This window comes from Vulpes vulpes, chromosome 16, assembly GCF_048418805.1.
Source record: "Vulpes vulpes isolate BD-2025 chromosome 16, VulVul3, whole genome shotgun sequence".
NCBI lineage: Eukaryota > Metazoa > Chordata > Mammalia > Carnivora > Canidae > Vulpes > Vulpes vulpes.
The window spans coordinates 32,949,254-32,976,830 of record NC_132795.1 but is presented as its reverse complement, the minus strand read 5'-3'; the positions used below and the strand labels follow the sequence as shown (position 1 = coordinate 32,976,830).

At 62.6% G+C, this 27,577-nt stretch overlaps 1 protein-coding gene across 2 annotated transcripts in view; it reads right to left on the bottom strand.

Moving 5' to 3' along the window:
• Positions 1-3,672: 3,672 nt before the first annotated feature.
• LRP1 (LDL receptor related protein 1) overlaps positions 3,673-27,577 on the bottom strand; it is a 68,602-nt gene continuing 44,697 nt past the window's right edge. For both annotated transcript variants that reach the window (XM_072741762.1, XM_072741763.1), the window contains 47 exons: positions 24,268-24,472; positions 23,692-23,884; positions 22,892-23,017; positions 22,583-22,711; positions 22,184-22,303; positions 21,856-21,969; positions 21,543-21,692; positions 21,338-21,460; positions 20,968-21,084; positions 20,677-20,805; positions 20,292-20,414; positions 20,054-20,194; positions 19,776-19,966; positions 18,849-19,032; positions 18,653-18,738; positions 18,359-18,478; positions 17,607-17,794; positions 17,265-17,470; positions 16,565-16,753; positions 15,838-15,986; positions 15,324-15,417; positions 15,082-15,198; positions 14,747-14,866; positions 14,275-14,397; positions 14,023-14,148; positions 13,543-13,659; positions 12,765-12,871; positions 12,512-12,644; positions 11,579-11,698; positions 11,342-11,464; positions 10,889-11,029; positions 10,653-10,787; positions 10,462-10,581; positions 9,101-9,369; positions 8,186-8,364; positions 7,564-7,670; positions 7,193-7,309; positions 6,516-6,692; positions 6,261-6,401; positions 5,976-6,149; positions 5,541-5,702; positions 4,970-5,144; positions 4,779-4,880; positions 4,561-4,625; positions 4,367-4,457; positions 4,121-4,265; positions 3,673-3,954 (listed from right to left, as the gene is read on the bottom strand). In XM_072741762.1, coding sequence (XP_072597863.1) covers positions 3,814-3,954; positions 4,121-4,265; positions 4,367-4,457; positions 4,561-4,625; positions 4,779-4,880; positions 4,970-5,144; positions 5,541-5,702; positions 5,976-6,149; positions 6,261-6,401; positions 6,516-6,692; positions 7,193-7,309; positions 7,564-7,670; positions 8,186-8,364; positions 9,101-9,369; positions 10,462-10,581; positions 10,653-10,787; positions 10,889-11,029; positions 11,342-11,464; positions 11,579-11,698; positions 12,512-12,644; positions 12,765-12,871; positions 13,543-13,659; positions 14,023-14,148; positions 14,275-14,397; positions 14,747-14,866; positions 15,082-15,198; positions 15,324-15,417; positions 15,838-15,986; positions 16,565-16,753; positions 17,265-17,470; positions 17,607-17,794; positions 18,359-18,478; positions 18,653-18,738; positions 18,849-19,032; positions 19,776-19,966; positions 20,054-20,194; positions 20,292-20,414; positions 20,677-20,805; positions 20,968-21,084; positions 21,338-21,460; positions 21,543-21,692; positions 21,856-21,969; positions 22,184-22,303; positions 22,583-22,711; positions 22,892-23,017; positions 23,692-23,884; positions 24,268-24,472 — 6,604 coding nt within the window. In that variant the 3' untranslated portion in view covers positions 3,673-3,813. The remainder of the gene's footprint in view (positions 3,955-4,120; positions 4,266-4,366; positions 4,458-4,560; positions 4,626-4,778; positions 4,881-4,969; positions 5,145-5,540; positions 5,703-5,975; positions 6,150-6,260; positions 6,402-6,515; positions 6,693-7,192; positions 7,310-7,563; positions 7,671-8,185; positions 8,365-9,100; positions 9,370-10,461; positions 10,582-10,652; positions 10,788-10,888; positions 11,030-11,341; positions 11,465-11,578; positions 11,699-12,511; positions 12,645-12,764; positions 12,872-13,542; positions 13,660-14,022; positions 14,149-14,274; positions 14,398-14,746; positions 14,867-15,081; positions 15,199-15,323; positions 15,418-15,837; positions 15,987-16,564; positions 16,754-17,264; positions 17,471-17,606; positions 17,795-18,358; positions 18,479-18,652; positions 18,739-18,848; positions 19,033-19,775; positions 19,967-20,053; positions 20,195-20,291; positions 20,415-20,676; positions 20,806-20,967; positions 21,085-21,337; positions 21,461-21,542; positions 21,693-21,855; positions 21,970-22,183; positions 22,304-22,582; positions 22,712-22,891; positions 23,018-23,691; positions 23,885-24,267; positions 24,473-27,577) is intronic.

Sequence of the window (27,577 nt, the reverse complement as noted above, 5' to 3'; positions counted from 1 at the left end):
CCGCGGGGCCTCGGGGTCGGGCCGGCTGGGCTCGGGGGTGCCCCGCCCAGAGCGGCCCGCGGCGCGGGGCTCCAGGCTCCGGGACCCCGTCCCCGCAGGGGTGCGCGGCGGCCCCTCAAGCCGGGGTCCCTGTGCCCGGCCCCTTGCAAGCCCCGGGCTGAGGCCGGGCGGGGCCTCGGGCGGCCGCGGCCGCGCGGCGCTGACGGGGATGGATGGGCGCCCCGCGGCTCATTCGGCCCGGAGATGAGAATCATTGATCACGGACGGAAACCCCATCACGTCTGTCAATAGGGCTGACAAACGGCGCCCGCCGCCCCCGCCCCCAGGGCACCCCGCGGGCTCCGGACCCCTCCGCGCATCCGGCCGCTCGCGCTTGCCCCCGCCCCCGCCGCTGACCCCCGCGGGGGCGGGAAGTCCCCCAGCGCCGCCCGCCGGGTCTCCGTCCCTGCCCTTTCACTGTCCCGTCTTTCACCCTCAGCTCCTCTCGCCCTCGTCCCCTTCCTCCTCTGTCTCTGTCCTTGTCTCTGTCCCCAGCCTTGTCTCTGTCCCTATCCTCTTGGCTGTTTCCTCCTCGGCTCCCTCCTCCCCCTGGTCTCGCTCTCTTCCCTGCCCGGGAGGCTTCAGCTGTCAGCTGTTGCTATGCACTAGGCTGTGGCTGAGGTGGTGCTATGACCGGCACCTAGGCGGGGCGACGGGGACGGGGACAGAGCCAGGCGCACCTCCTGACCCCAGTCCACCCCCGTCCCGCATGCACGCAGACGCGTTCACAGGGGCAGGCCCCGCCACAGAGGTGAGCACCCGGGCGGCATGCAGAGCGCGGCACACACATGCAGACAGGTGCACACCTACAGGCACACTGACACACGCAGATGGACACAGTTTGCACACAGAGAGACAAATGCACGCTCGCCCAAGGGACAAACACAGCCGGCCAGGTACTCAGACCCCAGGCGACCCCTTCCTCGCCTTGGCAGAGAGGCAAACATCCACAGGCCGAGATGGACACGCACAGGTGTACGCGGGCACCGGGGTGCAAAGACCAGCCCAGCCACATACAAAGAGCTATTCGGATGCAAAGATGTGCAGGACACCAGAAAAGGATCAGTGATGCTGAGGAGATGAGGTGGACACTGAGACACCCAGACAGACAGACAGAAGCAGGAGGCGGGACCCCAGTCGCAGAGGGGCAGAGAGGAGAGGCCAGGAGAGGCAGGAAGTTCCCGCCTGGGGCTGCTGTGACCTGGTGGCGCGGGCGGCAGCGGACACGCTGGGCCTGGGACCCGGGCAGCAGCTCATCACTAGGCCTGCATCTCCTGGGGCCCTGGGCCACCTCGCCCCTTCTCCTGCTAGTGGTAGGTCACCCCCTCGTGTGCCCAGCTACACGCGCGCACCCCCTTCTGTCTCTGGGTCTCTGCCTCTGCCCTTGCATCTCTCCATCTCTGTCTCTCCTTCTGTCTGTACCAGCCTCTGCCCCGGGGCTTCTCCGCCTCTGTCCTAGGCCGCCCGCCCTTGCCAGGTGAGGAGTCGGGGGACTGCCTCCCGATGGGCCCTCCTCGGCTGTCCTGGCGGCGCGAGGGGACGCTGGCCGGAGGGCCCTGCGTTCCAGGCCGCAGCTGGGGGCCCCTCGCGCTCTGCCCGGGATCTTGAGGCGACAGGCAGAGAATCAGTGGCTCCCCGGGGGCGCCAGATGCACGGCTGGCAGGGGGAGGGAGCGAGGGGGTGGGGCTGGGGGGAGCGGGCGGGCGCGGGGGAGGGAGGGGAGCGGGGCGCAGGGTGGGGGCGGGGGCGGGGGTGTGGCTGAGGAGCCCGGGGGGAGGCGGTGGCGGCCCGGCCGGGGGCGCCTGCAGGTGCATAATTAGCGTCGGGGAGGGGCCGTGCTGGGCTCGGGGTGAACGGCGCGCAGGCCTTCGCCCGCCACCTGGCGGACAGATGCGGCCACAAACCTCGCTAGGCAACCGGCGAGGAGGCCTCTTTTCCGGGGGAGGGGGGCTCTCCCGGGGTTCGGGGTGCCCAGAGCCAGTGGAGGATCTCAGAACTGCCTTGGGGCTGAGGCTGGAGTTGGGCTCTCAGGGCTAAGAGAAAGGGGAGGGTTCCTGTTTCTAGAGGTGCTAGACCCGGAGCTTCCTCGGGGCAGGAATAAGCTGGGAGAGAGCGGCCACCCTCTGGCCATCCCTTGGGTGTGGGGCGGTCCTTCCAGGTGTGCAGGTGTCCCCACTGAGCTTACGCGTGCCGGTGAGGGCAGAGCGGTGCCCTAGCTCCCCCTGAGCCTTGGGCAGTGTAAGGCTGTGTGACGTTCTGCAAGAGGCTCCCCTCTCTGGGTGACCGTCGAGGTAGGCCTGGCACCCTCGGGTTGTGGCAGTCCCTTCCCGCCAGCCCCTGGGACGGCTCAGAGGGCTGGTGGCCGGTGGGGCCTGGCAAGCTGTCTTCCCCGCTCTCCCTCGGTGCAGGGCACCCGCGCCCCCCTGCCCTGAAGGTGGGGCTCTACTCTTGGCATCCGATCAGCCTCCGTGAGGACAGCAGCACCCCAAGAGCAGACTCGGGCAGAGGGCTGGTGGGAATGCGCTGCAGGTTAGAAACCCTTCACACCCCCCAGTGTGCTCCGCGCTCTCGCTGGATTTCCTCACTGTGGGAGACGGGTTCTGGGAACCGCGGGTGGGTGTCGCCCAGCAAGTGACAGGCCAGAAACAGATTTCAGCCGGAGCGCCCTCGAGATCCGGAAGGGTGAAGCTACCGGCTCAAGGTCACACTGGCAGGAGACGCAGGTCTTCCCCATCAGCCTGCCCCCCCCCCCCCCCCCCCGCCCCGCGGCCAGATGCAGGGGAGGGAGCTGCAGGGGTGCCCCGACCACCAGGCTGGCCAGCCGCCTCGGCACAGGGCAGGCCTCCCTCTGGTGGCCGCCAACGGCAGGCACAGCCCAGCGCCCAGACTCACACGCAGAGGTAGACACAGTGGCTTTTTTCTTTCTTTCTTTCTTTCTTTCTTTTTTTTTTCTTTTTTTACAATTTTATTTATAACAATATCTGTGTTATTTAGTTGTAAAGGAATTCAGCAAAAATTATTAAAACGTTCATGTCCCCAAAGCGGGGCTGCCCGCTTGCCCTTTCTGGGTGTGCCCCACCTTCTCCTCATGGGGGGGGGGGTGGCGGGGGAAGGGGGGACCGTTTACCAAAGAAAGTCTCCAGCCCTGGGGGCCCCGGTGGGGGCACTGGAGGCGGGGGCGGGCCGGGAGGGTTACTGAGCATGGCCATCTCAGAGGTGCCCCAGACTGGGGGCTGGCACGAGAAATGGCCTCCCTCGAGAAGAACCAAAAAATTCCATCCTCTCCTTGCTACCTGAACCAGAGCCAAGTCTTCCAGGCAGGGGCAGCAAGGGACTCTCCCTCCCCAGACTGAGCCCTCAGGGAGGCGGAAGGGGGGAGAGTGGGGCTGGGGCAGGACAGGGGAGAGCCTCGACCAAGGGTCTGGGGGGGAGGCAGCACCGCCCAGCTCACCTAGTGGGGGTGCATGTGGGTGGAAGGCGGGAGGCAGGTACCTGTGAGCCCCAGGAGAGCCCCGGGCCCTCCCTTCCCCCCCTCCCTGAAGGCAGCATGAGGGGGTGCTGAGGAGCAGGCAGGAAGGAGGAGAACGGAAAGAGATAATACTGTGCTCGCTTGCTCACTTGCTCACTCACATATAAAAAGTAATTCCTTCATTTTTACATTTATACACCCCGGCGGGGCCGGGGAAGGGCTGGCTGGGCAGGAGGGGGGCTCATCGAAGGACTTCTCTGGCAGGGGGCAGGAGGCTCTCTGGGGTGAGTCCAGTGGTCAGGGCCCTATGCCAAGGGGTCCCCTATCTCGTCCTCGGGGCCCCGGCCCAGGAGTTCTCGCTTCTCGTCCGTGCTGGCCAGGGAGTGGCGGCTGCCGTGACCACCCATGTAGAGTGTGGCGTACACGGGGTTGGTGAAGTTGGTGGGCTGCAAGGTGACAGAGGGTTCAAGTGGGGCTCAGGGGATGGGGTCTGTGGCCCCGGTGCCCTGCCCCCCACCTCCATTCCATCGTCCAACTCAGTGCCCTTAGTCACCCTGCCCACAGCCTCTTGTCCCCACCCCGGCAGCCTCCTCCCCTGTCCTCCCGGCCCACCTTGTCAGGGTCCAGTGCAAAGTCAGCATCCAGTAGGCCCCCCACATCATCAGGCTCCCCGCCTTCATACATCTTGTAGGTGGGGTTCCCAATCTCCACATTCATGGCCCCATTGGTCATCCGCTGATGCTGGAAGCCCTTAGCCCTGGGGGAAGCAGGATTATGAGGGCTCGGGGATCCTGGGGGGGGGCAGGGCTCAGGGGAGTAATATAATAGCCAGAATTCTCCAGACTCTGCACAACTCACCCTCGGACGCGCCGCTTGTACCAGAATACCACTCCAGCGACCAGCAGCATCAGCAGCAGCAGCAGCAGAGGGATTAGGATGGAGGCCATATCTGGAGGGGGGAAACTGAGTCAGGGAGCTTCAGGGAAGCAGGGGGCCCGAATCCCCCTGCTCCAGGCCCCCGAGCCTCCGTCTCTCCAGCCCCTGCCACTTACGTCCAGGCTGCTGCTGGCTGACTACCTGCTCCTCGCACCGGGGCCCTGCCATGTGGGGTGGACACCTGTGGACAGGAGGGGCAGACCCAAGTAGGCATGACCTCCACAGCCACAGCTGCCAGGGCACAGGGAGGGGCCACAGGGTCCCGAGTTTCCCGCTCAGGTGTGGGGAGGGGCGGGGCTGAGCTAGGTCTCGGGAAGGCTCAGGTTCAACTCACTGGCACTCGGGCATCATTTTGCTGTTCATGGTGCAGGAGCCACCATTGCTGCAGTGGCCGACGCAGGTCAGGCAGCTGGGGGCCACCCGGCCGTCAGAGCAGCTGCAGGAAGGAGTGACAGGTTGGGTGGGCTGGGAAGGGGTGTCTGAGGTGCCCAGGGAGGGGCAGGCCAGGGGGCGGGCCCCACTCACTTGCAGGTGACGTCCCCACTCTGCTTGTTGACCACACAGGCTCCGTCGAGACAGCGGCTGCACTTGTTTACCTCACACCTTGGTCCCTCGAAGTAGGCGGTGCAGCGGCACTGCCGGGAGCCGTCGGTGGCCATGTGGCAGGTGCCAAAGTTCTCACAGTAGCCGGAGCACTGCCCTGTGGTCGGGTTGGAGAGGAGGTGCCTCAAGTGCCGCCCTCACGAGGGCCCTGCACAGGTTGTGGGGGGGCTGGACACCTGAGGGGACCCCCCAGGTCTTTTAAGTGACTCCCACCTCTTCCTGAGCCTCCTATGGCCCCACCTGTCGCAGACTCAGAGCATGAGGACACCCTAAGCATCCTGACAGGGCACAGCTCTCCCTGGAATAATCCCGATGCCAGAAGGCTCACCACCTCGGGGGACGCGTGCAGATACCCCTATGGGGGTGCAACTTGAGGCTGCTTGAGTCGCGACTGGCCTCCCTCCCTAAAGTATGCCCCTGTGACCACCAGCCGAGGCACTAGGCCCCCCGGTGCGCCCGTCCCCTCCTCTGGGCCCAGGGATGGCTCACTCACGGTACTGGCAGCGGTCCCCCAGGAAGCCAGGTAGACATCGGCACTGGGGCTGGTTGCCCTGGTTGACGGTGCAGGTGCTGTTGTTGGCACAGTAGCCCGCACACACCTGCTGGGTGCATTTTGGGCCCGTGAAGCCCGTGGGGCACCGGCACGTGGGCATGCCTGGTGGGAGAGGATGTGTGAGCAGGGCGGTGGCCCCCGAGGCGCCGGGCCCGTGCGGGAGAGCAGGCCTAGGAGCGCCAGGTGGACGGCGGTGGGCAGAGGGCCGGGCCCTGGGGCTACGGGCTGGAGTGGTGCAGGGAGGTGAAGGAGGGGGGACGGGGGCTGAGGGTTCGCCTGATGTGGATGCCGGGCCCGGGGGTGGGGGGCTGACAGGCTGGGGCCCTGGGCTCAAGGAGCCGGAAGCAGTCTCGGCAGGAGAAGGGATGGCCCTACCGGAGGGGGAGGCAGCGCAGGTGCCTCCATTGCGACAGTATTCCCAGCACTGGTCCAGCTCACACTTGTCGCCTGTGTACCGGGGCTGGCAGCGGCACTTGGGCTGCCTCCGCGCATTGAGGAAGCAGCTGCCACCATTGAAGCACTGCAGGTTACAGGTTCCGGGTCGAGGCGCTGCAGGAAGGACCATCAGGGCACAGAGCCAGGGAAGGGGGGGATTCAGGGGTCGCAGGGCATGGGGTCCTGGGGCCAGGGAGTGGGGACACGGGAGGGGCACGAGCGTACCATCTGGTGGGGGCGTTGGCGAGGGCACAGCCACACAGGTGCCATTGTCCAGCCGCTTCCCGTTGGGACAGGTGCATACAGGCCCACTGGGGCTCAGCAGGCAGAGCCACTCACACTTCTTGCGGTCACAGGGGTTGGTCACTGCAGGTGTGGGCAGGGGTGGCAGGATGCTAAGCCTGTGGGCCCAGAGCCTCCCCCCACTCACCGGGACCTGCAGCTGGAGCCCAGACACTGCCCCCAGGATGCTACACCTACCTTCGGGCTGCTTGTGTTGGTGGTACAGGACCACGTCAGAGGCATGGCTCAGGCCCCCCGTCAGGTTGATCAGGGGGCTGTGTCCAAACTTATGGATCTTGAAGACACGATTATTAATGTAGGTGACGCCATAGATGTAATCCTCAAAGACATCGATGCTGAAGGGGTGACTTAGGCCTGGGGACAGAGGTAGACTCAGAGGGGACTCGGGCCCCGGTCACTCTCCAGGTCACTAGCTCCCATGGCTCCCATGGCTCCTAGGCACCCCAAACTCAACACATCCCAAACAGAACTCCCCCCAACCCGTTCCTCCTCCTGTGGCCACTATTGGCTAAAGGCCTCATCAGTCCTAGACTTCCGGGATCAGGACCAACTTCTGCTCCCTCTCCTCACATTTACTAAGCTCCTCCTTCCGCCTCTGTTGCCTCCATGCAGCTTAATACTCATTGTAGAATGAGTGCATGGGCAAGCGAGCTGGAGGGTACAGGGCTGGTACACAGGGAGTCCAGCAGGTGGGTGGCAGCGGGGGGTGGGCCGCGGCTGGAAGGCCCTGCAGGACAGATGGCTGGATGCCAGAATGAGGAGGATGACCCAGGTGCTGGGTGAGGCCTTGGACTCAGTGGGGAGGACAAGAGGCCCAAGGGCAGGGCTGGTGGAGGCTGCTCCCCGATGCTGACCTCGTTTGCTGTCAGCGGCCACAATGGGGTCCGTGCCATTGAGTCGGATGCTGCCGATAACTGAGAGCTTGGCATCTGCCCAGTAGAGCCGTTCATTGTGATAATCCACAGCCAGACCTGCGGGGAGGCAGAGAGCACTGTGAAGGCCCAGCCTTCCCCACTGTGGGCTTGAGGAAAAGCAGAACTGTCTCCATGCTTGGGCAGCTCCATCCCGTTCCCACAACTGCTCCTCGTCAGTTCTGGGAAAAGGCCCCACAACTCATTGTCCATCCCAGTCCAAGCCCCTTCTCCTCCTAGCTTTTATGGGACCTCAGGCCCAACAAACACACTCCTCCTCCACCTCCTGCCCCCTGCCCCCTGCTGCCACGGACCTGTGGGCCACTGGATGTTGTCCTGCACCAGTGTCTCTCGAAGGGTCCCGTCCATTGCTGCTGTTTCAATTTTGGGGTGATTCCCCCAGTCTGACCAGTACATAGTGCTGGGGAAGGAGAAGTCAGTGTCGGTAGGACCTGAGGCTGCCAAAGGAGGCTGAGCAATGTGGGCCACCAGGTTATGGCCTGGGAACAGGACTGCTGTGTATTGGGAGGGGGGTGTTCTACTTCCTCCAGAGAAAACCAGGGGGGTCAGCTCTCTACCCAGGTTAAGGATCTTTTACCCTGAAACCACTATCTGCTAATCTGGGGTCATCAAAGTGGTCAGAGCTGCCCCCTGGAGCAAAGAAGCTGGAACCTGGCCCCACATGAGAGCCAGCCAAGTGGAAGTCAGGCCCCTCCCCGAGCAGGCCAACTGGGAGTTCCGGGCAAAGGAACTGGGGAGGGGCGGCACTGGGGGCGGCTGAAGACCCAAGGCCAGAGGAGGACTCTAATCTCAGGGTGGTCTGGAAGGGGAAGGATGTGCTTGGGGATGCTGGGTACCTGGCTTCCCGCCCCACCCCCGCCGTCCCAGGAGCTTCCTAGCACCGCCGGGTGCCCCCCCCAGGGGTCCCCTGCACACCCCCTCAGCGGGTCCACCACAATGGCGTGGGGCTCGTCAATCATGCCCGAGATGAGTGTCTTGCGGTTCTCGCCCTTCATCTGTGCAACCTCAATCACATCTCGGCCCGAGTCAGTCCAGTACACGTTCCCAGCCACCCAGTCGACGGCGATACCCCTTGGCATCTTGAGTCCTGAAATCTGAATGGGGTAGTGGTGTTGATGATTTCAGGGGCTGCCACCTTCTGGCTTCCTGCCCCTTATCCCCACCACCACCTGTCAGCTTGTCCCTGCTAAAATGTCATCCCAGATGGAGAGCCAGTTCTCTGAGTTTGAAGAGATTCACTGACCCTCATCTTACGGGCCATACTTAGAGCTTTCCTGTTTTGCTGGATTAGATATTATTATCTTGCTCTACTGAGGAACAAAGTGAGGCCCAAAAAGGTCAGATAAGGGCACCTGGGTGGCTAAGTTGGTTAAGTGTCTGCCTTCAGCTCAGGTCATGATCCCGGGGTCCTGGGATGGAGCCCTGTATCGGGGCTCCCTGCTCAGTGGGGAGTCTGCTTCTCCCTCTGCCCCCCCACCTCTCTCTTTCTCTCAAATAAAATCTTCAAACAAAAACCAAAGAGGTCAAATAGGTGGCCAAGACTGACACGGTGGGCGGCAGTGCCGATCAATCAGGAGTTGAATGTGGCTGCGATGCTCAAGGAACTGTACCCTGCCTCCTGGGGCTGCAGCGTGACAGGGCCAACCACTCACAACTGGCCTTGCTCTGTGTGCCTGTCCTTGTGCCCACAATGTAATCCTGATGGCCCTGCCCTCCAATCTCACCCTTTGCCCCCTGCCACTGTCCTTTCCAAACTCTGCTCTGAGCCATCTGCTCTTTGCAGTCTGCCCATCCAATCTGTGTAGGTCCCATCCCAGGCAGGGTGCTCACATTGAGGTGGGTGACACCCCGGTCAATCTGTCGCCGGTGGCGGTTGGAAGTGGTGGGAGGCGCAGCAGGGGGCAGGCTGCGGTAGGAGATGGTGCCTGTGTGCCAGTTGGTCCAATAGACACGGCCAGCCTTGACATGGACATCCATGGCATCGATGCGGACGCTCTCGTCACCTTGGAAGGCCTGCTCATAAGCCGAATGGGGGTGGCTGGGGAACAGGCTGCGGATCTCATTGTCGTCGGCGATGTAGAGGACCTGATACTCAGAGCCTGCAGGGGCAAGAGGCCAGGTGTCGGGTCCGGGGAAACCAGGGAGTGGGGAGGCAGAGGCAGGAGGCCGGGGTGGGGGATGATGAGCCTGGTGCCAGGATATGCTCCCTCCTCTCTCCTTCCCTGAGCTAATCTGGGATGACCTGCTGCTCCAGAAAACCTTCTCTGCCGCTCCAGCCCCAGGGACTTCGTCTCTGCATGGCCACTGGCTGGCCTCACCACTCTGCTACATGCTGTCTGATATGTGCTCTTGGGGGCAGAGTGGGGCTGCACATATGTACACGTGTACGTGGATGTGTGTGCATGGGGGCTCGGGGGTGTAGGTGTGCATCAAAGCTCATGGAGGAGTAGATCTGGCATGTTCTCATTGCCCATCAAAAAGGTAAATATAGGGGGCAGCCTGGGTGGCTCAGCGGTTTAGCGCCGCCTTCAGCCCAGGATGTGATCCTGGAGACGGGATCGAGTCCCGTGTCGGGCTCCCTGCATGGAGCCTGCTTCTCCCTCTGCCTGTGTCTCTCCCTCTCTCTCTCTCTCTCTCTGTGTGTCTCTCATGAATAAATAAATAAAATCTTAAAAAAAAGGTAAATATATGAGATTATGGTTGTGTTAACTCAATGAAAAGAAACTTTTCACAAAGTGTACATATATCAAATCATCACCTTACGAATATCTGACAATTGTCAATTATACCCCAATAAAGCTTTTTCAAATATTTTAAAATATTATTTTCAAATAAAAAGCAAAAGGGGTCCATGTGAATTGTGTGGTGATGAATCTGTGTGCTCTCCTCCTGGGGATGGTGGGTGAGGAGGCACCTGTGGGATAGAGGTGTGCTGCCCCGCCCCAAACTTCCTCAGTTGAGCCAACCCCCCGAACCAGCACCCTCTGCACCGTGGCCAGCCTGGGAGCCGGCAGCTGTGCGGATACCTTTGCGGATGCGTCTGGGGTTTGGTGCTTGGACAGGTGTCCGCACAGTGTCAGCAGGGAAGCATCCGCATCCCCTCCCACATCAGCACCCTTTTACACCCTGGTGCCTCGCAGCCCCACCCACTCCTTCGGTTCTCTCCGCAGACAGGTAGGTTTAGGTGGTACCTTCGGCCTTGCAGGTGTTATGCGTCTTCATGAAGTTGCGAGCGCAGCTGCAGAGGTGGCCACCCTTGGTATTGTTGCAGAGCTGCGAGCAGGTGCCGAAGCGCAGGCACTCGTTGATGTCTGGGGGTTACACGGGAGGGTCACAGAGGGTCTGGGTTTCTGCCCACCCCGTCCGAGTCCCGCCTTCCTACCCTGGCACCCGGGCTGGCCGGGCACGGTGTGGAAGCCAGAGCGGCAGGCGCAGTAGGCGGCTTTCTCAGTGCGCACGCAGCGGGCCTCGTCCCCACAGATGCTGGCGTTGGTGGCACAGCTGGTCAGCTTGGGGTCTGTGGGGGATAGAGCGGGTCCCCTGACCTGAGCCACCGTGGGCCTGGGCCTCGGTTCTCTGCCCCTCGGCAGGCGCCTGCCCCGCAGCCCAGCGGCTTACCGATGCTGCAGTCCTCCTCGTCCGAGCCGTCCCCACAGTCATCGAACATGTTGCAGCGCAGCGAGGAGGAAAGGCAGCGCTGGTTCCGGCACAGAAACTCCTTCTTGTCTTTGCAGTGGGGGGTCTGGGCCGTGGGGGGCTCTGGGGAAGGTGGGGGCTTCAGATCTGGCTATTCACCACCAGGGCCTATCCTCGCCCCACCCCCGGGCCCAGGGACCCCGGGGCTGTTTGTCATTCAGAGTCCTAGTCTCCACCTAGAGACCTAGGTGCCAGGAAGCCTCCCGGGGCTTCTCTCTCCTAAGGAAGGGCTTCTCTCTCTCTCCCCCAGGCTCCCTCTCCCCAGGCGCAGTTCCCACTTGGCCCACCCCCATCCCTGTGCAGCACCCAAACTACCGAGCACTGTCCCCCCCATGCCCGCCGGCGCCAGGCTCCGTCCCCGGGCTCCCTGCTCACCACAGTCCTCCTCGTCCGTCCCGTCCCCACAGTTGTCGGTGCCATCACATTGGCGCCCAATCCACAGGCAGACGCGGTCGTTCTTGCAACGGAAGGGCCGGTTAGGAGGACACACAAACCGGGCTGCAGCAGTGGGAGGCGACAGGGCCAGAATCAGCCGGGGAGGCGGGCCTGGAGCCCCGGGGAGTGGGGAGCGTGAGAGCCCGGCCCCTGCCCCAGGGCCCCGCCCCGTCTCACCGCACTCCTCGGGGTTTTCGTCGGAGTTGTCCCCGCAGTCGTCCTCGCCATCGCACTTCCAGGCCAGTGGCTTACACAGAGTGTTGTTGCACTGGAACTCATCCAGGGGGCAGGTCCGCACTGGGCACCAGAGGCGGCGGGCAAAGAGCCAAGAATGAGCCCTGTGCCCTAGGCTGGCTGCTGGAGGCAGGGCCGTGCTGCCTCCCTTCCCTCCACAAGTGGAGGCCCAGAGGGATCACCAGGCGAGCTGTGTACAGCCCGCAAGAGCCCAGGGCTCCTAATTTTCCACCAGCCAGGCAGCTGAGCAGAACTGCCTCCTCTGGTATTTAGGGGAGAAGAAGAGGACTTTTGGGGGAAGCATGTCCAGAGAGGTCCAGAGGACCCTCTTTCTCCGGTGGTCATGGCAGGGCATCCGGGCCTACTGTAGTTCAGCGGCAAGCTGTGCCGGGAGTCAGGAGACATAGGTCCCAGCCCTCCAGGGCAAAGCCACAGTGCCTGCCCTCTCTGTCGCGGAGACCTCTGCTCCAAGCCCCAGATTTCTCCTACCCAAGCTTTCCAGTGTCCCTGGGCCACTGAGCCCCGGCAGGTCAGCCAAGGGCCGGTGCTGCTTCGTTGCCCCGGGACAGGGAAGTAAGCAGGGCCTGCCCTGTGGGAACTTGTGGGAACTTGTGGGGTGGAGCTCGGATGGACACCGCCGCTGGCTTTCTGCTAGAGTTTGGCCCAGCTGGCCCCCTGACTAAGTGCTGTTGTGGAGGGCACAGCTTTCACAGCAGTGTCCGGGGTGCCCTGGGCCTGGCTCCCTGCTCTATCCCCGAAGCCCAGGACAGTGTCTGGCACACGGTAGGCGCTTAAGAAAGATTTTGCGTGAACGGTGACTATAGGAGAGAGAGAGAGAGTGACTGGGCCACAACTGGGAAGCGGGGAGGGGCTCACCGCCAGTGCCACAGGCTTCCTCGTCGCTGCCATCCATGCAATCGGCATCCGCATCACAGCGCCAGCGCAGGGGGATGCAGTGACCGCTCTTGCACTGGAACTGGTCCATGTCACAACGGGGAGTGCAGTCTTTCTGTGGGCACAGGAGCAGGTATCCGGTCAGATCCACCCCCCGCCCAGTCCCATCCTGATCCTTTTGGCCGTCCTGTCCCTCTCCTTCCCTCCTCCTGGTCTCCGGACCCACCGGACCCACCTCATCGGAGCCATCCGCACAGTCATGATCCCCATCACATTTCCAGCGCCCAGCAATGCAGCGGCCGTTGGCGCAGGAGAACTCACTCTCGGAGCAGGGCCGAGGGGCTGGAGGAGGATGGGGGAGAGACAGGGCCCAGGAGGGTGGGCGTGGGGACTCTCCAGCCCTCGGGGGAGCAATATCACCCATCCCTGTGTCTCTGAAAGCCACTGGTGACTGGCATAATGACCAAGATGCTCAGCCAGAACTGGCTGCCCTTATGGGACCAGCTGGGTTGGAGGGGGCTCACACTTACCCCTCTGGGCTAGACCCACGAGAAAGGGCACGGGTCCCTGGCTCTGCCCTCAGACAGACTTGTGGGGGGGCCGAGGGGACAGGAGAGGGACAAGACCACTAAGACAAGCACCAGGGTTCCAGGAGAGGCCAGTAAAGGATGATGGGCTGAGGCACAGCACAGGGACGGGGGGCTCTGGGGCAGTGGCACGGGGTGTGGTGGGAGCACGGGCACAGAGTGGGAGCACAGAGACACCTACCTCTGCAACCCCGAGAGGACAGTGTGAAAATGGAGAGAAACATGAGATGAGGTGAAATGGCACAAACTCAAATACACGACATGGAGCGGGGTGGGGTGGGGTGAGCAGGGAGGGGGCACCTGACCCCCAGCCCTGGGAGGTGGCCACCTGCCCTGTGTGGCCTGTTGGGAGCAGGGGTGCAGAGAAGGGAGGTGCCCCGGTCCGGGGGTGGGGTGGGGTGCCTGCGGGGCAGGGTGGGGACATACTGCAGCTCTCCTCATCTGAATTGTCCCCACAGTCGTTGTCGTAATCGCACTGCCAGCGGCCTGGCACGCAACGGTTATTCTTGCAGCGGAACTGGTAGGGCTCACAGGTACGCTCGTCTACGGGAGGCAAGATTGGGGGGCAAATATTGGGGCAGTCAGGGACTGAGTGTGGGCAGGCATGAAGGTTTCAGGCAGCCCTGGGCAGGATGGCCGGGAGTGGGAGCAAGGACGGCAAGGGGGAGGCCCAGCAAGGTTCTGAGACGTGGGCTCTGGGGAGGTTATGAAGCAGGAGGGGGCAGGAGCCGGGAGGAGCTACCCCGGGGAGGGGACCCACACAGCTCCCTGTGGGTGGGCAGAGAAGATTCCACACAGGTGTGTGCTGCTGAGGGGGCAGGGATGGGGACTCAGATGGGAGGTGGTGGGCACAGGAGGCCGGGCCGGATGGCCTTCCCCTGAGAGCTGGGTCTCGGGGAGCCTCACCACACTCTTCCTTGGGCTCGTCAGAGCCGTCCCCACAGTCATCCTCTCCGTCACACTTCCAGCGTGCAGGGATACAGCGGCCCGAGTCCTTGCAGCGGAACTCATCCACTCCGCAGGTCATCTGGGCTGCAAGGGGTGGCCGGTGGTGAGGGGGCGGCTCCTGCAGGAGCAGGGCCGCGAGGGCGGTGGGGTGGGGGGGGGCAGCAGACACTGCGGAGGGAAGGTGGGGTCCGGGGGCACCAGGCAACTCACTGCAGTTGGCGGGCTCATCGCTGCCGTCCACACAGTCGTTGTCCCGGTCACAGACCCAGACTCGGGGGATGCAGCGCTTGGTGATGGAGCACTGGAACTGGTTGGGGGCACAGGTGACCTCGGCTGCAGAGCGGAGAGAGAATGAGACTCCGCCTGTTCCACCCCCACCACCGTTCAGGATCACCGCCTCCTCCCTCTTCCAAGCTCTAGCCCTGGTCCCGCCAGCAGTTTCTTAGGAGAAGGAGATGGTTTATCCCCAACTTTGTTTGGTGCTTCTTTGTCTGCACACCCTATGCCCAGTGCCATGATTTCAGGAGCAAGCCAAGTCACACCCAGTATCATTCATGTGGCCCATCTGATAACGTTAGTTGAGGGCGGTGCGGCCCTGGAAGGAGCGGCAGGTAGATGTCACCGGTGTGTTCCTGTGCCTATGTCACCAGCCCGCCCCCTGCCCACGGCCTCAGGCACTCACGGCAGTCCCTCTCGTCCTCCCCGTCCCCGCAGTTGTCTTGCCCATTGCAACGGAAGATGCCAGGAATGCAGCGGTTGGTGTTGGTGCACTTGAACTGACTGGGCAAGCAGACGTGGATATCTGTGGGAGACAGGAGGGAGGGGAGGGTAACCATGGGAGGGCAGAGGATTGGGGGGGCAGGAAGGGGGCACCCCACCCCCTCAGCCAGAGCCCAGCCTGGAGAGGAGGCTACTGTGGGCTGAGCTTCTTTGAGTGTAGTATGAAACCTCCAAACCCCAGGGAGGGAGAAGGTGGGGGGAAGAAGGAGGGCAGCCAGTGGCCAGGCAGCCCTTTACCGCAGTTGGCCTCGTCACTGTTGTCCTGGCAGTCATTGTCCCCGTCACAGATGAAGGCAGGGTTTGTGCAGATGCCTGTGGAACACTGGAACTGCCCTGGGCGGCACTTGAACTCAGCTGCCAGGAGGGGAGCCTCAGAGTCAGAAGGGCTGGGGCTGGGCGTGGCCCCTCAGAGCCTGGGGTGGGGTGGTTAGGCTGCCCCAACACAGGACCCTCTTGCCACCCCTGCTCTGGGCACTTACGACAGTCTGGGGGCTCGTCCGAGTGGTCCCCGCAATCGTCCTCCGTGTCACACTTCCACCAGAAGGGAATGCACTTGTCGTTCTTGCACACAAACTGGAGGGCAGGTGGGGGCAAGAGGGGTTGGTGGGGGTCTGGGGAACTCAGGAGGTTTTCTTTTGAGGGGCTGGGAGGGTCAGGGTATTTTGTTGGGGGGCTGAGCTGGATGGAAGGTTGGGGTATGACGAGTGCAGGAAGGCCAGGTGAGGGGGTATCTGGGCGGAGCTCAGGGTGGGGGGCACTGGTGAGGGAGGGTCAGGGTTAGGATGTGGGGATGTTTGTGTGAGGTGACAGGTATAAAAATATTGCTGTGGGGAGACAAGAGGTAGGCAAGAAATGTGGGGGCGTTAGCGTGGAAAAATCAGATGCATGAGGACATTAGAGCGGGTGTTGGGGTCCGAAGAGGAGTGGGGGTACTGGTGTGGGGGTTCGGGGAACGAGGCATCGGTGAATGGGCGTCAAGGGGACGAGCCTCACCTGGCTTGCTGTGCAGTTGGACACACAGGTGCGCCCATCGCTGCCCAGGTAGAAGTTGGTGGGACAGGCACATTTGTGGCCTCCCCCAGGGGACAGCAGGCACAGGTTGCTGCAGCCACCATTGTTGACCTTGCAGGGGTGATTGGGCACTGCCGGAGACAAAGTGGCTATAGCGCCAGCCGACTGGGCCCAGTTTATGGGCCCCGGCTCTCCGAGCCACTGGCCCCTGCAGAGGGAGGGCGGCACTCACTGGTGCCACGTTTTCCGGTCCTGAAGGCTGCTCAGCCCCACCCTATCCTGGCAGAGGTAGGACGGGTCCAAATCCTACTCATCTAAGAGGACGCTGAAGCCAGAGAAAGGCGAGGACTCTTCTTGAGGTCCCAGGATCAGGCCAGCCCTGCAGCCTCATACGCTGCCTTGCTGGGGCCCTCCCTCAGTTACCGCCTGCCTGCCTTTGGGGTCCTGCACCCGGACCCCCCCCTGGTTCACCGGCCTTGGGAGCTCGCTGCTACAGGACTGGTGGGCTGCACCCAGACTGGGCAGCAGCTCCTGAGAGCCAGGCCGTGGCCCATCCACAGCCTCCCTCATCTCCCCGGGTCTGGCAAGCACTTCTCAGGCAATGCTGGAGGAGGGGTGGGCAGCAACCAGTCCTGTTGGGCCCCTCCTTCCGCGGGGGCCCCTCATGCCAGGCTCACCCTCCATCTGCTCCCACCCCTTGGCCGCTCACCGTCTGGCTGGCGCAAGGCGTGGAAGACATGCAGGTCCATGGGCCGGTGCAGGGTGCTGATGAGGAGCGTCTTGTTGGTGCCCGTGGTCTTGTGGGCTCGGTTGATGGACTTTGTCTCCCAGTCGGTCCAGTAGACGTAGTCCTCAAACAGGGTCAGCGCGAAGATGTGCGGGATGTCCTGGCTCAGCACTGCAGACAGGGGAGGGAACAGACCCAGCAGCCAGTCAGCACCTTCCCTGCTAGACGCCCTTAACCCCACAACAGCCCTCTGGCTGCTGGCCCTGGGTCCAGGGGGTTAAGTGGCTTCCCAAAGTTGCATAGCTAGTAAGTGGCAGAGCTGGAATTCAAACTCAGGCCTTCTGACAGCACGTTCCTACTCTGTAATATAGAATTCCCTGTGCTGATGTTCCCCGATCCCCCACTTCCCACTCTTGCCTTTCTCGTGACCCTAAACTGTGCATAGGAAGGGATCTCTCTTTCTCCTTCCCGAGGTAGCAGAGAGAGGCCTTGGGGCTGGGCTTGTCCAGGGGGCATCAGCTGGGGTGCTCTCGACCCCCATAACCCCTGGTGTGGTGTCCTCAGACCATGCCCTCTGACTTTTAATCCTATACTCTTGCCCCCAAGGCCTGATCCTCTGTAGCTGCAGACCCCCCCATCCCGCAGGTCTGTGGTGCCCGCATAGCCTCACTGGCATACTGACCGACATGGCGATTAGAGCCATCCAGGCTGGCAAACTCAATGTAGTCCTCACGGGCATCGGCCCAGTAGATGCGCTCGGTGACGTAGTCCAGTGTCAGGCCGTTGGGCCATGTGATCTTGGTGTCCACGATGACACTACGGCCAGACCCATCCATGCCTATCCGGCCGATCAGTGAGTGGTCACCCCAGTCTGTCCAGTACAGGTACCTGGCAGGTGGGTGGGCAGTGAGCCCCAAGAGATCCAGCGACTGGTCCCACTGGGAGCCTGTGGGGAGGCTGGGCCTGGATGCCTGAGCACACTGCTTGCTTTCAGGGGCTCCCCCAACCCTCCTTGCCCGCGTACCCGTTCTGTACGTCCACCACCAGAGCCCTGGGCTCACGGAGGCCTGAGCTGACCAGCACCGTCCGATAGGCCCCATTGAGCTTGGACACTTCGATGGTGTCCCGGCCTTTGTCACACCAGTACAGGTTGCCGCCCACCCAGTCCACAGCCAGTCCGTCGGGGTTGCTGAGGCCTGTCCGATGCAGCACCTGTGGGCAGGAGCAGGGAAGGAAGAGCTCTGGGTGACATGGGGTAGGACCTCTGGGGCCTAGTCTCTCTGGGGCCCAGCCTCCCTCAGGTGTGAAGTAGAACTGCCTCCCCCTGCTTGGCAGGGGGGGCAACGGGCCTGGTGTCAGCAGAGGCTCTAGGACAGGGGTCTCCAGATGAGAGAGACTGCACCCCAAACCCCACAGTGCCTGGGGACATCAATTTAAGAGAGGTCAGCCCTAGGACAGGGGTCTCCAGATGAGAGAGACTGCACCCCAAACCCCACAGTGCCTGGGGACATCAATTTAAGAGAGGTCAGCCGTAGGAGGGATGCTACTGATAACTAGGAGAAGAGCAGAAGGAATCTGACTTCACTCCCTGAGCTTGGACGGGAGGGAGAAGCCAGGACGAGCAAAGTGTGCGGGGACTCCGTGGGGAAGGGGCAGAAGAAAGAATTCAGTGGGATGCGTGGGGTGAAGGTGAGATGGCCTCGAGACAGCCCTCTTGGGAGGGAGCGCTCTGGGGAGGGCGAACAGGCGGGTGGATCTCTGGCCTCCCCGGCTGACCTGCACGTTGCTCCCGTTCAGGTGCATTCTTCGGATCATGCTGCCCTGGGTTGTCACGTCCGTCCAGTAAATCATCTGCTCTCGGTAGTCAAAGTCCAAAGCCACGGCGTTGTTCAGGCCCTGGATGTGGGGGGAGGGGGGCAGGAAGTCGACAGAATCAGGACACGGGTGGCTGGTGAAGTGGAAGGGGTGACAAGCATGGGCCCAAGTGGGGAGAACGCGGGGGCTATATGGGGTGGGAGAGTGGCTCTGGGCCCGGGAGCCAGGTGGGGTGAGGAGGGCCGGGCCTGGCACCTGTTTGAGCAGCGTGTAGTTGGAGCCATCCAGGTTGAGCTTGCGCAGGTAGTACCGGTTGGCAAAGATCAGGAAGGGCTCCTCGTCTGGAGACAGAGCATCGTGGCTCAGTGGCTCTGCTGCCAGCTGGGCCAGTCCTGCACCCCCGGTGCCCAGCTGCCAGGGCCATCAGATGCCCTCCACGAGCCCGGCTCACCAGTCACAGCCTTGCAGCTGTGGGGGTCGCCACCGCGGGGGGCGTAGCCCTCCACACACAGACACTTGTAGCTGCCGTGCGTGTTGATGCAGCGCTGACTGCAGGGGAACGTGGAGCTGCACTCGTCCACGTCGGCACACGTTCGGCCGTCGTCCTTCAGCCGGAAGCCCGGGCGGCAGCGGCACTGCGGGGCACAGGGAGCCTTGGGCTGGGGCCGGGGCCTCCCGCCCTGGAGGCTGGGGCTCCAGTTCCCTCCATCCCCAAGGCCTGCGGGGTGCGGGGGGGCAGGCAGCAAACTGGCCATCATGCCCAGTCCCTGGTGCCCACCCCGTTCCTACCCCCAGAGGATGAGGCTGAGGACTCTTTTGTGACCCGGGAGCACTACCTGACAGAGCTGGTTGTGCTCCTCCTCCGAGGCTTTCCTCACGCCTGCAGCTGCCCATCCCCCGGCCCCTCACCTCCGGGCCCTCGGCCCTCCGTGTGGCTGAGTTCGGGGCTCAGGCCTTGGGCTGCACCTCTTTTCTAGCTACACTCGCTCCCTTGGGGGTCTTCTCCAGACCCGTGGACTTCAGTGTGTCCGTGGAGTTAACTCCCAGGTTCTGTGCTCCTGTCTGGCCTCTCCTTGAGCGGCGTACCCGTACTCCTGGCGCCTCCCTGCCACCTGCACACCCCTCCTTCTCCCGTGGCCCTTGCTGGCTCGAACCCTCTAAAGAGAGGCAGGACCCAAATAAGCAGAGCTTTCGGTTCTGTTCCCCATGGGTCCCCGGAGCCCAGAACAGCACCTGCCAGACTAGGTGCTGAATGAGCCCTTGGTGAATGGACAGACGAATGAATGAATGAGCGAGTGACTGAATGGACAGGGGGTGGGGAAAGGGGCTCCTGCCGGCCTGGGGGGCGTGGGAGCTCCCACTCCGGCGTGGGGCACACCTTGAAGCCAATCTTGAGGTCCTCGCAGTCCTGGCTGCAGCCACTGAGCTTGCGGCTGAGACATTCGTTGACGTGGCAGGCACGCTCGTCGGAGCCGTCCCCGCAGTCGTCCTGGCCATTGCAGAGCAGCGCCTCGGCCACGCAGCGTCCGCTGCTGCACAGGAACTGTGAGGAGGCGTTGCACTTGTGCTCTGTGGGGGTGCAGGTCAGGTCAGCGGGGGGCCGTGGGGGTGGGGTGGGGTGAGGTGGGCGGGGGGGCGGGCAGGCTTCAGGCCCACCTGGGCTGGTGCAGTGCGGGTTCTTGGGGGCCTCATCGCTCTGGTCGTGGCAGTCATTTTCGCCGTCGCACTCCCACTGGCGGGAGCTCAGGCAGCGCCCGTTGGCACAGCGGAACTCGTTGGGGCCACAGGTCGGGTACTCTGCGGGGAGAGAGGTGGTTGGCTCCGCAGGACAGGCCGGGCGCAGGGGGGCAGCGTACGCCCCCCCCCCCATGGCCTGCCCGCCAGCTCAGCTCACCACACTCAGGGGACTCGTCGGAGCCATCAGCGCAGTCGCGGTCGTGGTCGCACACGAAGTGCTTGGGGATGCACTGGCGGTTCTGGCACATGAACTCGCGGTCATCGCAGGTGCTGTTGTACACTGTGGACGGAGACGGACGTGGCCTCAGCCCCACCTGACCAGCCGCAGGCTGTCACCCGGGACCTCCGTGTGGCCCGAGTGGTAGAAAGAGCAGAGCGCCGGCGCAGAGTCCACACTCCCATCTGGGTTGCGGATAAGGGCTCCACCACTAACCACCTGAGCGACCCCTGCCGGAGCACGTCCCCTCCTTGACCTCAGTTTCCCCTTCTGCAGAGTGGGACTGTGGCCACCTGCCTCCCAGCTCAAGGCCCCTGCCACTCACAGCAGCCAGCTGTGACGCTCTCGTCAGCACCATCAGCACAGTCCTTGTCACCGTCACAGAGCCAGCGCTCGGGGACGCACACGTGGGTGCCGGGGCAGGAGAAGGAGGAGGGGCCGCATGTCTTGCCTTCTGTTGGGGGGACAGGGAGCCACCAAGAGATTCAGGAGCGGGCACTGTGGGGCAGGCAGCTGGGGTGACATCCCCACCATCATGCCGCCCCTCCTGTAGGACGGTGGGTGGGCCTGTCCCTGCTGGGAGCCCCTCCCAGAGCTGACCACAGCCCCCCCTCACCACAGTGAGCCGCCTCGTCTGAGCCGTCCCCACAGTCGTCACTGCCGTCACACAGCCACTGCTTGGAGATGCAGCGATGGTTCTGGCACTCAAACTGGGCCTCCGAGCAGAATTTGTCTGGGGTGGTTGGAAAATAAGGTGAGATGTGGGGGCGGCAGGGGGGAGGATGGCAGGTTACTCCTCTGGGCGGGCAGGTGTAGGACAGACGGGAGGGACCCAAGGTGTCCCTTTGTGAGGGGTCAGCATGAGCTAGGGAGACGCCCCACTGGGGGGGGCCTGGGTGCTCTTCTTCCAAGAGGTCGCTTCCGGGGACGGGACTGAAGGGTGGGGTGTGGACAACGGCGGGTGGGCGCTGTGGTCCGTCACTCACTGCAGTGGGTCTCATCCTCGCCGTGCTCACAGTCGTCCTCCTTGTCACACGTCCAGCTCATGGGGATGCAGCGCCCACTGGGGCAGGCGAAGTAATTCAGGGGGCATCTGGGCCGCTTCACTCCTGGGGGCAGAGGGAGGCATGAGGGCACAGAGCCGCCGGGGGGGGCGGCGCCACTCACTGCCCACCCGGCCTGAGGCGAGACCTGGGCAGTCACGCTCATCGCTGTAGTCCCCACAGTCGTTGGCACCGTCACACACCCAGCTGGGGGCGTAGCAGAGGGAGGTCCGCTCACAGGGCTGGAAGCGCACACCTTTCACTCCCAGGCGGAAGTAGCTGCTGCAGTCAGTGGCACCTGGAGGGGGCAGGGATGCAGGTGACACTGGGTTACCTCCGCACTCCCTCCGGGCGGGGACCCAGGCCACCGAGCAGGCCACGGGGACTAGCAGAGAGGATGCCAGGCAGGAGGCGAGGGGGCAGGACATGAGGGGACTAGGAGGCACCGGGGAGCCACTCACTGCAGTTCATCTCGTCAGAGGCGTCCTCACAGTCCACGAACTGGTTGCAGCGGCTGGAGTTGCCAATGCAGGTGCTGTCCCGGCAGCGGAACTCGCCCACGCCGCAGGCCGTCTCTAGAACAGCACCCACCCCAAGACCATCAGGCTGGAGTTCTCCCTGCAGGGGTGGGGTAGGGGACCCCTGGCAGAGGTCTCGGGCCAAAGCGCTGGCCCAGGTTCACCGTAGAGCGCGCTGGAGCAGACCCCGTGGGGCCCGGGGACCAGAGCCCAACAGGGGTGGGGTGGGTGGAGGTGGGGGTCCGAGGGGCAGGCCCAGCATCCCACTCACTGTTGCAGGGAATCTCGTCTGAGCCGTCCCCACAGTCGTCCGCCCCGTTGCACCACAGCATGTTGGACACACAGCGTCCGTTGTTGCACTGGCGGAAAGTCTTCTTGCAGCGGCGTGAGTCTGCGGACCAGAGGGGGCCACAGTCAGCAGCAGCTACGGGCAGGGCTGCATCTGACGAGACGCCACGCGTCTGTTCCCTGACAAGCCGCCCAGCCCCACTCTGGGCCTGGCCCGGAGCTGGCGGTGGTTCTGGCCTTCGCGACCTCCCCAAACCCTCCAGCCACAGAGTGGGTCCTGGGGCCTTTGCTCCCCTCACTCACACGGCCCGCCCTGCTGGGCGCTGAGGCTGGGGACCCTGGAGGCCAGGGGTAAGGGAGGAGGCCGGGGGAGGCGCCTTACTACAGTAGGATGGCTTCTCGTCAGACTTGTCCTTGCAGTGGGAGACACCGTCACAAGTCAGGCTGAAGTTGATGCATTCGCCATTAGCACACTCGAACTCATCCTGTGCTCGGCAAGACGAGTTCATGGCTGGAGGGGATGTGGAGGGGGCTTCATGAGCCAGGGGCCTCAAGCGCCTCTACGCCTCTGCCCCCCGGAACTCAGGTCATCCTCAGTTTCTCCTTGGTAACAGGCTTCGAGGGGCCGGGCTGCTGGAGTCTGGGAGGAGATGGTCCCCCACCCGTGTCCCCCCCGCATCCCCTCCCTCACCGCGGCAGGTGAGGTCCTCTTGGAGGATGCGGCCCCCTCGGCAGGAGCAGTTGACATGGCCCTGGTGAGTGAGCAGACACAGGTCCTGGCAGCCCCCGTTGTTGACGCGGCAAGGGGAGAGCTCACCTGAAACGGGGACGGAGGACAACGGGCTAGGAGTGTTCCCGGCCGTGCACACACACAAGATGCCCACACCCACTCGCACAGCTTCCCCGAGCTTCTCAGGCCCCCCCCTGGCACAGTAGCACACGGCTGGGGGAGCAGAAAAGGTGCAACGCGAGGGCCAGGGAGAGTGCCTGGGGTGGGCCCGAGGCTGCAGGCCTGGGTGTTCTCAGGGGAAGATGTGGGCTTCGCTGTGTGCTTGGGGAGTCAAGGAGCATCATGCTGGGGCCCCGGAGCATGTGTGAGAGGCCTGAGGAAGCTACGGGTCCATGTGGGGGCCCCTGGGCAAGGCGGGTCCAGTGTGGGAGGGGACATGCATGCAGAGCACGGGGTAGGGAGAGCCTGGGATGTGTGTGATCGGGCTCTGGGGGCCTGTGTGGTTCTGGGTGGGAGGAGGACCGGGGCGCGTGCTGGGTGTCTGAGGATTCAGGTGAGACCAGTTGTGGGGTGGTATGAAGCTGGAGTAGAGGAGTGTCAGGTGCTCTGGAGTTTCTCCGGGGTGAAGGCGTGTACAAGTGTGTGTCTGCACACGGAGACTGGGAGAACAGGACCAGAAGGTAGAGTGTGTGTGCACTTGCGTGCGCACGCATGCTGCACCATGGGCAGGAGGCGAGGTTGGTGGCAGTGGCCCCACTCACAGCTGTTGGTGTCATTGGCCACGGCGATGATGCCCATGGGCTGCTGGGGGATGTCCACACGCAGCAGCTTCATGTCGCTGCCCACGTACTTGTTGGCCCGCTGCACAGCTCGCCGCACCCAGTCGGTCCAGAAGATGTGCTCCCCGTACACAGCCAACCCGAAGGGGTGGACTGGCTCCGACTTCAGGATCACCTGTGGCAACAGCACTGGGCCCATCAGGGGTAGGCTCGGGCCTCTCACCCCAACTGCACCCCCTGCAACTGGCCCCAGGGCTGAGGGCGCCTGGCCTGGCCTAGATCCCCGGACACGGGCTCAGAATGGGAAGACTCACAGAGGCATCTTGCTATTTCCTCACTGAACTGATGGGAAGCCAAGCCTGGACAGGATGAGGGCCCGTGAGGCCACACAGCTAAGTGGTGATGTCAGCGCCTCCTTCTCCTCCAAAACCTTCCCACCACGTGGCCTCCCTTTCTGCTCCATGCCTGGGCAATCTCCCTCTTGGCTGACCAGCTGTCCCCTGACCCCAGCCCACCTCGAGCCACCTGTTCCGTCTGACACCCCCCTCCCAGACTCACATAGCGGTGAGAGCCGTCATACTCGCACCGCTCGATCTTGTCCAGTGTGGCATCGGAGAAGTAGAGCTTCTCAGCACGGTGGTCGATGGCCAGGCCATTGGGGGTGCGGATGTCCTTCTCGATGAGAGTCAGGACATTGGCTCCTGACAGGGCTGCCCGCATGATGCTGGGGTGCTGCTCGTTCCAGTTGGTCCAGAACATTAGGCTAGGGGAAGGGACAGCCATGGGATCAGGAGTCAAGGTCAGGGAGCCTGCCACAGAGGGCCTGGGCCAGGGCAAGGAGCTGAACAGAACCCCAGGGTCAGCCAGGGTGTGAACCAGACGCCAGCACCACAGGCAACCTCACAGCCACTAAGGCCAACATAGCCTCCTGCCCAGGATGGGCTTGGCTGCCACATAGTCTGCGTGTGTGTACATGTGCACACGTATCTCTCAGTGTCTACGAAATGACCATCTGCATTTACTGAGAGTGTAGCCAAGTAAGGCAGGCTCTGGGGTCCGATCCTAGCTCTGCCGCTTACCACTTAGGAACCTCAGCAAGTGACGTGACTTCTTGAGCCTCAGTTTCCTTCTCTATGGGAGGGGGGATACTACTACTACCTGCCTCAGAGAGTGGTTGAAGGATTGAGAGTTAATGTTCACCTAATGACAGCTGGTAAATACCACGTGAATATTTATTCCCATTATTTTATTCTTACCTGCTTTTCACCCGGCATCCTGGAAACCCTTGTGGGTGTCTACTGGATCCCAGTCCTAGGGACACATGGATCCTACCCTCAAGAAGCTCTTGAAAATCACCTTCTCTATAATGTAAGGCTTTTGTGAACCCCAGCTCTGCCCCTTACTAGCTCTGACCTTGAACCAGCCTCTTGTCTCTGCACCTTGACTCCTCTCAGTAAAGGAGGTGGTGAGGCTTCAGAGACCGGCGTGTATCACTTAAGGGCTGGTCAGGCACCTGCACCAGGTATGACAGTGTGATCCTCAGACCACCTGCATTGGATCTTGATTCCTGGGTCCTGTGTCCCGGAGATTCACACTGGGTTAGGCCTGGAGCGGGGCCAGGGAACCAGCACTCTCCAGCACAGACAAGCTACGCGCACCCCGGAGTTGGAGAATCACCAAGCCGTGGAAGGCTCCGTTCTGTTTTCCCGCTACCTCACAGGACCTGCCCCTGCCCCGCGCCCCGATGTCTCCAGTCCTCTGCCCTCTGCTGCTCTGGACACAGAGCTGTCTTCTGGGCTGGTGGACCTCTCCAGGTCTTTCTCTTGTTAACACCCCCTGTCCCCCCCTCTCCAGTGCCTTTGAGCCATGGCCCCCTGCCACTAAGCTCAGGTAGGAAAAGGACACTCGCTTCCCTGTAGGGAGGGGCTGCTGGCTACTCCCCAGCCACTGGAGCCCATGACGGTAAGGCTCTGATTTTACAGGCCCTCATCCTGGGGGAAGTGGTGGGGGTCCTGGATGGTTCTCTGGGAATCAGGATGGGAGTTTGCACGGCGGCATCTCTCTGGCCTCCACAGGAGAAAATGGTTGCCCCAGGTGCAGCTGCTGGAGTCATCCTCCTGGCCTTACTGGTCCCCAGCCAGGGACTTCCATACCCTCATCCAGGGCCCAGCGTACTATGTGGTGGGGAGTGGCTTTCCTCTGACTGTGACAAACTGTCACATGTGGAAGAATGACATGTCCCACAACTGAGGATTCCAGGTTTGGTAAAACCACTCCTCAGGAAGAGGCTGGTGCGGGGAGGGCTGGGAGGAGAGGAGGAGGGCTGGCTGCTGTAAGGGAGGCTCAGCTCAGCAAGAGGTCCCTGTCCCCTTCATCTGGGTGCACACTGCCTCCACTGCCCCAAAGCACTCGCTCCTTCTGGCCAAGAGAGGACCTCGCCCAGACCATTCGGCTCTTTCTCCTGCACCCTGCCCTGGCTTCAGTTCACCACCCTCCTGGCATCCTCCACACCCCAGCTCAGGCGTTGTCTCCTCAGGGACACGGTCCTGCATATGAAGCTGGGTTGGGTCCTCGTTACACACCCATGAAGCTCCCTGCAGCCTCTTGGCTAACATCAAATATGCCCGAGGCAGAACCAAGGTCCAGCTCATCCTCCCCGGCTCTTGGGCACATCATTTGTTCTCAAAAGCCATTTGCTGAGTGAATGATGGGATCCCCTGGGCTCAAAGCAAAGGAATGTGGTGGGCAGCCATGAGGGAGCTTCTGAAGCCACAGTGCTCCATCACCTCTGGGTTGGGGGGCAGGCAGCAGTGCCCGGTGGTACCACTCCTCCACAGAGGTTCCAGGGCCATGAGAGACAGGTCCTGGGCCAGCCCGAGACAGGTGAAGTCACCAAGGGTCCAGAAGGGAGACAGGATCTTTGTCATGAGCCACGTATGTGCGGGCCAGGGTGAGGCAGACTGGGGACAGAGGGCCCTTGTGCTGGTCTGCAGGGCCAGGCAGGTCAGGCTGGGGCTGGACGTAAGTGACATCAGGGTAAGGAATCTAGGTTCTGTACACTCTCCGTTTCTAAGTAGCTGCTTTGGGGTTTTGTTTGTGCCTTAGTTTCCTAGCAAAGGTTTGGGAAAACATTCCGAGTGCTGCTGATTCCCGGGGAAAACAGTTTTCCTTTCATGTGAGCCAGGATTTCTAACGCGAGGGGGTGGCTCGCTAGAGACCCATAGGTTGGAAACAGGGGTGTGGGGCGGGGGGCTGGCCCCAAAGAAGAGAAGAGCAGGTACAGGCGGGGGTGCACACCACCCTTGGGGCATTTCCTTCCAAGTTCTCCTGACTTGTGCTCTGGACTCCCTTGCCACCTGAGCCCAGCCTCCTGGGCCATCCTTGGGCCTGCTCCTGCATGGGAGCCCTTTGACTGGGCATGGGGGGCCCCTCACTGCCCCCTCTAGGCAGTCCTTCCCTGCCTAGAGCATTCCCTCCTCTGGCTGTTGCTCCAAGTGCTGCCCTATGTCTGGGCTGCCGTTCCCTGGCCTTTCCACTTCTAGGCCCAGTGCCCTTGGTCCTCACATACGGTCCTGTACCGGCCTCGGCACTTCCACCACTTTGATTTCTCTCCCCAGCCAGGTGGTCTGAATGGGCCCAGATCAAGGCTTCCATACGGCAAGTGTTCAGCAAGCAATCCTGCCTGAAGCCTGGAGTGCCAGAAACACAGAGGACCTACTATGTGCCTTGAACACGGCTCTCTGACACATGAAGTGATTAATCACTGAGCCAGAATTGCCTCCATAGTCTCCCTGGTCCTCCCCGAGGCTCAGGCACCTGAAATATCATTGTCCTATTACAGATGAGGAGCTCCGACGGTTCAGACGGC